General features: G+C 34.0%; 1 protein-coding gene across 1 annotated transcript; it reads right to left on the bottom strand.

Annotated features, from left to right (window-relative positions):
* Window positions 1–3,019: 3,019 nt before the first annotated feature.
* Window positions 3,020–7,414, bottom strand: LOC133856488 (vesicle-associated membrane protein 711-like). The gene is made up of 4 exons (XM_062291531.1): window positions 7,195–7,414; window positions 4,469–4,659; window positions 3,751–3,914; window positions 3,020–3,110 (listed from the first exon to the last, which is right to left on the bottom strand). The coding sequence occupies exons 1-4, from the start codon at window positions 7,412–7,414 to the stop codon at window positions 3,020–3,022; spliced, it is 666 nt and encodes a 221-aa protein (XP_062147515.1).
* Between the last annotated feature and the right edge of the window lie 1,650 nt (window positions 7,415–9,064).

Here is a 9,064-nt window from a genome sequence, read left to right as displayed (position 1 = left end):
GCTTGATTTTCATTCTTAATAGTATTTCTAATATTCATAGCATGATAACATTTTAGTTCATATTAATTTCACATAGATCATAAGATTCACATGTTATAATATGATTCTTAAAACATTAAAAATTTGTAAGCATATATTAGAATGTTAATTAACAAACTAAATAATAAGATTATTAAATCTTAAAGAGACTTACAATGAATTAAGAATATCCCACAGATACCTTTTGATGTTGAAGATCAAAAGAACACAACAACTGGCTAGAGCTTCGTGCTGATAACGTGTTGTAAAATCAAAGAAAATAATAAGACAAGATAAAGAGATCGTAAATATGAAACTAGTTCTTCAGGAACTATGTATGATTCTTCTCTATAATTGTATATCTCTACATTCATCTTAGTACTCCCTTTTATAGACATGAAATCATAATGGGAGGTTAAGGAATATGAAAAGGTAATACATGAATTGAAATGTTACATCAATGTATTACATGAATGTTATGGAATTCTAAAAGATGACATGAATGTGTAGAATTCCAAGAGATGGAACTAAATAGTCATCCACCAAATGCATGAATGCATTCATAACACCATGTAAAATTTATTCTCTCCAGTTTATTATTTCCGTTGTTATCTTTATTTTCCTATGTGTTTATCTTTTCCTTTATGGTATTAGAGCTATAGGCTAATGCAGTGTTCAATTCAATGGTCCTGTAAATTTTTGGTTTCCCTTATCTCTGTTGCTTCTTTTATCTCTATGTTTCTTTAGATTCAAAATTGTCCTGTGTAATTTTCTTCTTTATTTTTCTTCTATTATTTTCCCTGCCTTTTCACACTTCTGTCATCTCTATCCTAGACCCTTCATTGTTTTCTTTTTGTTTTTCACCATCACTATTTTCTTTTTCTCTTTCCTTATGCTTCTCTTGTTCTTTCATTGCTTCGTCTATGATTTTACCCATTATATCATACGACAATGCAATATAAAAGAGTCCATTATTTTTTTGGATAATAGTGTGTGATTTTTTTTCTTTGTTCTATTTCTTATCCCTTGTTTCAGATTGATTCCATAATCAAGAAACCCTTGCTTTTTATTATTATTATTATAATTCCTATTGCGTTATGTTTGTTAGACAAAAGAGAGAAAAAAAATGAAAAAAGAAGAGAGAGAGGAAAAAAAAATAGAAAAAAAAGAGATCACCATCGTACATGCTGATATCAGCACCTTCGTAGCAGGTTCAGTTCCACCAAGCCCATCTTCTCAGTCAGTCTGCCGCCATAGAAGGCCACGCAATCTCAGCCATCGTCCACCGTAGGTCCATCCACCCCCAATCGACTTGTCCACGGCACAGCTCCAAGTTTTGCCCCTCTCAGCTGCCTCTCATGGCTGTTTTCAGGTCTTTCTTTAATCCTGCAAGTCCCTTGTTTTTATGTTATACAAAAAAAAAAAAAAAAGAAGAAAAAAAGAAAGAAGAAGAAAGGAAGAAGAAGAAACCCTTGATATTCTTTTATTCATGTTGTGTTATGTCTGTTAAAAAAAAATAAAAAAAATCAAAAGAGGCTATGTTGCCTACCTTTTTTTTAACATTTGAGGTACTCCCTAAAACCCATGCCTATTTCAGTCCACAGTTGGCTATTTTTCTTTGGCCCATAGATGGCTCCACCTTTCTTTTGGCATTTGAGGTATTCCCTAAAACCCATGCCCATTTCAGCCCACAGTTGGCTCATTTTCTTTGTCCCATAAATGGCCCCACATTTTTTTTGGCATTTAAGGTATTCCCTAAAACCTATGCCCATTTCTTTGGCCCATAGATGACCCATTTTCTTTGGCCCATAGATGACCCATTATGTGTTTAGCCTTTGAGGTACTACCCGGAACCTCGCTACCCAAGCTCATTTAGCCCACAATTGGCTCGAAGAAAAAGAATGAAGGAGGAAAAAGGAACGACGAAGAAGAAGAAGAAGAAGAAGAACAAAAAAGAAGGAAGACAAAAAAAAAATAAAATAAAAAATAAAAAATTCAAACTCAAGATTTTAGAATCTTCCACCTTGAGTTTGCAGGGGGATGTTAGAGAATATACTTTCCATATATTGGGAAATTCGGTTTGAGAAATATATTGTAATTATAATCAATTAAATTTGATTGATTTGATTGATTTATTTGTAGCAGATTTGATGGATCAAATCAAATTGATTGATTACCATATTTATCTACTCAAACCCTCCTATAAATAGGAGTCTATTGTATTGTGAAAACATCAAGGAATAAAAGCATAATGTAGTTCTTTGGGCTTTATCCTGTGACTAATGATTCAATGCAACCTAAAGATACAACTTTTCACCACTTTGCCTATGTGGCAAGGTGGTCCCCCACTACTTTTTGAGTTTTATTATTTTTTAAAAATAAATTAAGGTGAGGGACCATCTTGCCACATAGGCAAGGTGATGAAAAGTTGTATATTTAGGTGGTAGTGAATCATTACTCTTATCCTGTGGACGTAGGTCATAAACCAAACCACGTAAAATCTCTTCTCTCCAATTTATTATTTCCATTGTTATCTTTATTTTCCTATGTGTTTATCTTTTCTTTCAGTTCATCCATCTCTCCAACATCATGTGTGTCATCTTCATATTCATAAACCACTAGCCCCACGATTCACACCGAGTCAACAACAGAAACATGACATAGGCAGAGATAAAGATGCACAAGGGAATCAAGAAGAAGATAAAGATTAGTTTAAGCTCACTTACAATTGTATCTTGTAATTTGTAAATAGAAGAAGTCAAACAGATCTCTGTATTACAGCTTTCACAATCTGTGTACCAACTATAATGGTAATTACCAAAAACGTGAAGCCAGAATCTTCTTCAGTTGTACCCTCTATATGGAAGGGACAACTGTACTATATGTGAAATTGGGTCCCCTGGTTTTGCATATATATAGATTACAAAGCAACTTTAAAAGAATACACCTCAAAAATATACAAATATGCCATACAAAATCACTCATCCTGCAATTACTCTGTTTACTTCAAGCAAGAAGCCAGCAAAGGGCCATGACAGAGAAATGCAAGCACAACATAAATGATGATCAAGACAACAAATACCAAGGAACACCTGCAGCACAAAAAGAACTTCACAATAAGCCGAGTACGGTTTTGATAACATGTGTGCACACGTGTATGTGTGTGTGTGTGTGTGAGAGAGATGTAAAAGATTTTATTTAATAGAATGGAAATAATGAAACAAAGGAGCCTTCTTGACACAAAATTCCAGGGTTCTGCAGTACCTCCATATTCTGTTAGGATCAAAACTGGATATATCTCATGACAAAGGGGACAAAAGTACTAAAAGAAAAAAAGCAAGAACAATGGGGCGACACCACCATGGCAAGAAAGGGGAATAAAATACATAAGCAAGAAAATTGGCTCTAAATTGTTCGCATAGACAAGCAGCATTCCTACAAGATTGCTGCCATAAGTATCATGAAAACTTTGAAATCTAAAGATAATTTAGAACCCAGCAAGCTGTATCAATGTAGTATGTCCTTCACAATGGTGACTTGTATGGCATAATTGGCATTCCCACGAGCACTTCAAAATGCAAGGGAAGGTATATACCATTTTTTCTTGCATCGAGTCCATTTATGAGTGTTAAAGTGTTGATTAAACGATATTTACCTCTTCCTATCAGCTTAAGCTTTTGGGATATGTAATGATTTAACAATGAAAAAGTGGACAACATTAAGTTTACTTACGTGAGCTTGACATTTCTCCACCACAAAGTATTTTTGAAACGACGTGAATGCCTTTTGAAGCGAACTGCACTCCCTTGAAATGTGGTAGTTTTCTCAACCAGCAAGGCCAAGCGGTCACCCCTGTCCAAGACTTTTTCAATGTTGTCGATCATGACGCTTCGCACCTATCATCATCACATGACCAGTCTATGAAAATTTAATCTTCAAAAGCAATTTAAAGCCAAACTTATTAATTGATTATATTCAATAACAAGTAACATAGTGAATAGCATGATTGGTAAAATCCTCTAAAGGACTAACAAGAATCAATTTGGTTTGACAATTCCAAACCCATAACTAAAACCTCATTTGGGACAGTCAGAATAATCCAACTAGCAATTGTTTACTGTCACTGCACAACAAGAGCAATCTCCAAGAACCACTTCAAACATGGGGACCCTATGGTTTAAAGTACGTAAAGAGGGGAAAGACTTTGATACCATCCATGTTATAATTATCACACGTAAACAAAAATTTATATACACACAAAAAATAAATATATTATTGGATAGGTAGACAGAAACAGATAGATTGTATTTATTTCATTTTAAATTATGAGATTAGTTACAATATCCTACAAATATTACATATAAGTTTATAACCCTATACTTTAGGATAGGAAACTACAATTTACCTAAGATATATAAATAGTATACAGAGACATATATCAGGAACTTACCTGACTCATTTCACCCTTCAAATGATTTAACCTATCGGTATTTGGCTCATTTGAGTACTGGTCCATCTGCTGGCTCAAGATCCTTGAAAATTCCTCATTCATAGCATAAGCAGGAGCAGAAAGAATAGCATGGCCATAAGTCTTCACAAACTTTTGATGAATATCTTCAAGAAATGCAAAAGGGATTCTCCCTGCATATAATTTCAAAGGATGCTTATTACAAATGAATTAAAACAAGACTATGCATGAATTTCCTCCTGAAATAAGTCAGAGAGTTCTCCAAACATAACAAAAGTCAAACTTCCACTCTTAATTTCATCGATAAAATCAGAGTTTCTGCAGAAATTGTAGAGTATTATATGTTAAAGTATTGATTAACTGATTAAATTTACTTCTTCCTATCAGCTTAAGCTCATAGAATAAGTAACGATTTAACATAGTATTAGAGCCAAAGATCTTGAGTTTGAACCTTGTCTCAGTCATTTACCTCCCATTTCAATTAAATATTCCACTTGTTAGGCCCCGCCAATTAAAAAGTGAGTTTGAGCCTACACATGAGGGGGAACGTTAAAGTATTGATTAAGTGATTAAGTTTACCACTTCCTATCAGTTTAAGCTTATAGGATAAGTTAAGCTTATAGGATAAGTGGTGATTTAACATTATAGACGATCTCTGCATCTGCAATTTAAAGCAAACAACAAGTCTAAGCAAAAGAGCTCATTATTTCAACAGTTTCACCAATCAAAGTTCCAGCCACATCCCCATGTTTCAAAGCATTAGGTTATCCAACAATGACAAAAGGCAATGTGCAAACTTTGCAATGATTAGAAAATACAGAATCTCTTCAATAACCCTCCAGAAATTTAGAAATCCATTCCTAGTAATCTTCCTTAAATTCCAAGTCTGGGATTTCACCACTTGACCATTCTAAAGCCTTTTTCATTGGAAGTGTTCAAATTATCAAGAACTACACAGATATATTACTAAAAAAAATTCAGGCATTGGATGGAAATACACCAAACATCATGTTAAGATAAACCCTGACATTCAAGCTGAAGTTCAAACCAGTCATTCATCTGCAGACGATGCACCTGTTGAAGATTCTGCAGGTAAACACAATCTCATAGATAAATCAGATTTCATTCAAGAATGATAACAGTGTGTTTAAATTCAAATGTATTATCTGTTTTTTTTTTTTTTTTACTTATCTCATCTATACATAAACAGCTTGTAACAAATACTAATTAAGTGTATAAATACAAAGTAATGACAGCTGAAAAGTTGTCATTCTCTTTTATGAATGAGATTTCTATTCAACAAAAAACATATTTTACAAACTATCCAGCAAATCATGAGCTGAAACGCTTGATACTTCTTAGAAGTATCAAACACTATTCTCTACTACAATGTTCCCCCATATACATCAGAAAGAACTAATTAAACAACTACACAACAATACACTAGAAAGAAACAACTCACAAGCATCTTATCAACAATTTACTAATAAAAAACTATACAACAAAAGATCAACTATCCAGCAGCTAAATTTTTCTGCAGCAATCACAACAAACTTCCATAAACATATATCTTCAACTATATCAGAATTTCATCATTTACACCCCAATTTCTACAAACTCCTACATTTTCAGCTGTCCTCCTAAACTTCCCTGTTCCTAGAATTCTTGCAGTCACTTCCCAATTTTTTTTTTTTTTTTTGCAGAATATGTTCCTCTGTTTTTGGCTGGCTCCCATGCTTAATTTCATTTCTATTTCTCCATATGTTGTACACATGACAGCTGAAAAGTTAAGCTTCCATTTTATCCAATCCGATTATTTTTTTCATGGTATTAGAGCATTTGGCTAACGCCATTCCCAAGGACAGACTGAACCCTTCCTCCCACAAAAAAGGTTGTTAATTTTTTTTTTTTTTAGCATATTTAGGTTTTATTTTATTTTTGAATTTTTTAAATTTAATTATTCCGACGGTCCTGTTCAAAAACTATTTAATGTAGTCCGGCCTCTCTAGAGTTAAATTCCTAGTTCCATCCCTGACCACTCCTGATCCTACAATGGCTGAATCATCTCCCTCTACAGCCTTCATTATACCAAACATTACTATCTCCCTTAATTTCTATCAAACCAGACAGCTCAAATTATCTACTATATATCAGCTTGTGTTTATCTGCAGCATCTTCAACAGGTGTATTTTCTGCAGTTTGAACGAGGCTGTGCTTCTCTGAAACTTCTGCAGATGAATGATTGGTTTGAACTTCAGGTGTTATCTTAGCTGATCAGCACACGTCAATGCAAAATGTTACTACACGGGTCTCATCTTTATATTTGAAATTCAAAGTAATAATCAATTAACATGAATTTTCTGATTTTTTTTTTTAAAAAAAAGAAAAAGAAAAAGAAAAAGAAGAAAAGAGGCATACGCAAATTTCTAATAAAACTTGAGTTTTTTAGCCTAATACTTCAGACTCAGTTCAGAAGCATCAAGCAAACGTAAATTTCCAAACTTCATTATCTTAATTGAAATTAATTCCGAATAATTAACATCAAATTAAGCTATAATTCGATAACATTAACCAGATGTTAATTAACAAATTAATAAGACCAAACGACATGAATGCACGTGTAGAACAAACGCAGAACCAGTGGTATTGGATTCAAGTACTATTCATACTACCATACAAAGAACGATAATGAAGAAAAGTAGGTTTACGTCCAAAGGCGTCGTCGGCCATGCAAAGAACGGTGAGGCCGTCGGTTCTTTTGACGTGAAAAATGTAACGATCATGGGAATACGAGGCATTGCTATCTCTGATTCCCTGTTGTGGTCTCTCCAGAATCTGCCTCGCTATTGCACTCGCATTCGTTGGCATGGCGCTGAACTCCGCCAACACCACGTTGCCCCTGGCCAGCATGCCATAGAATATCCCCATCTCTGTCTCTCAGATTGCAAAGACAGAGAAATGGCTTCGGGTTTCAGGATTCGGAGAAACTGAGAGTCGGGTTTGGACGTTAGATTCGAACTCCTTTTTAGGAAGGACAGGGTGGAATTTCTTCCACAGAAATTTCAGACAAACCCGACAGTTTTAAAATTGACACGTGTCACTTACTACTTCAAAAATATATATAATATGTATTTTTCACATGTTTAAATAATAAGAATAACTACATCGTTAATTCCTGGGGTTAGTCACAATTATTTTTCACTCCCTGTGGTTCAAAAAGTTCATGAGAAGTCCTCGTAGTAAATAATAATTACGAATCACTCCCTGAACCAATTTTATATCCCCTAGGTTAACATATTTCGTTAGTCAGCCAAGTTACACCCAATACGAAGCCGACACGTGTCCATTACAATAAAAAATATAAAATATAATAAAAATATAAATATTTGTTATTGTTGTTGTTGTTGTTGTTGTTGTTTTTTTTTTTTTTTTTTTTTAAAAAAAAAATAAAAATAAAAAATAAATCAAAAAAGCCATACCAATGACCACCCCCAGCCACCCCTAAAATCCTTTGTGGGTGGCCGCGCGGCCATCCCCATTGGTCGGGGGTGGCCTACGGCAGCCGCCCCTTTGAATTTTTTTTAAAAAATATATATATTTTTATTTATTTATATTTTTATTAGATTTTTTATTATTATTATTGTAATGGACACGTGTCGGCTTCTTATTGGATGTGATGTGGTTGACTAACAGAATTTGTTAAGTTTTGGATGAAAAATGTGTTCAGGGACTGATTTGTAATTATTATTTACCACAATGACCTCCCATGAACTTTTTGAACCACTGAGAGTGAAAAATAACTATGGCCAACCCCAATGACCAACGGTGCAATTATCTCTAAATAATGTATGTTAGTTTTAGAGGTTGATTTATAAGAAATATCCATCGAATTTGAATGGAATGGGACAAAGGGAGAGTAAGCACCACCCCGACGTCGTTCTTAAACTTCTTATGAGAATGCCCTTGCTTTGGCTTCCCAATAGACTAACATTTATACCTTCATAACTTTTTGTTCGAAGTGTTGGTTTAATGATGTGTTTGGTGTCATTTTTTTGTACATTCTTTTTTGCAAATTCACCACTAAATCTGTAGAATTTGGTTCTGGGTCATTCCATAGGTCTCTCATGTGTCACTCTTGTGTCTTTCAAAAAATTATGTGACTTAAAATCACCATTTGATCAAAATTCAATAGTGATCAATTATAAGCCCAATGGTGATTTTAAAAGCCACCTCAATTTTGGAGGGACACAAGAGGGACTTGTAACATTACTCATTTGGTTTTACATATTCAATGGTGAATTTACACATCTCTTATACATGGATGAGTAAGGGTGCGTTTGGGATTGCGATTTCGTAGACAATAAGTGCGATTTTAAACCAAATCGCAGAACATAGATCGTTTGGGAACTGCGTTTTTAAAAATTGCGATTTGAAAACGCAGAAAATCTGCTTTTTCAAATCGCAGATAAGATGGTGCTTTTTTGAAAACGAAGAATTTTAAAAGATAAATTCGCGATTTTAAAGGTTAAACTGTGATTTTGCCAAATGCTTAACTGCGTTTTTAAAAATCACTTTTTT

The sequence above is a fragment of the Alnus glutinosa genome, chromosome 14, assembly GCF_958979055.1.
Source record: "Alnus glutinosa chromosome 14, dhAlnGlut1.1, whole genome shotgun sequence".
NCBI lineage: Eukaryota > Viridiplantae > Streptophyta > Magnoliopsida > Fagales > Betulaceae > Alnus > Alnus glutinosa.
This window is presented reverse-complemented; position numbering and strand designations above follow the sequence as displayed.

Bases quoted from the DNA above. Each gene is read 5' to 3' on its own strand.
- LOC133856488 (XM_062291531.1), bottom strand. From the start codon at position 7,414: ATGGGGATATTCTATGGCATGCTGGCCAGGGGCAACGTGGTGTTGGCG. The intron at 3,915-4,468 runs GTAAGTTCCTGA...TGATGATGATAG, and splicing joins TGAAGGGTGAAATGAGTCAG to GTGCGAAGCGTCATGATCGA. The intron at 3,111-3,750 runs GTAAGTAAACTT...TTTGTGCTGCAG, and splicing joins TGGAGAAATGTCAAGCTCAC to GTGTTCCTTGGTATTTGTTG.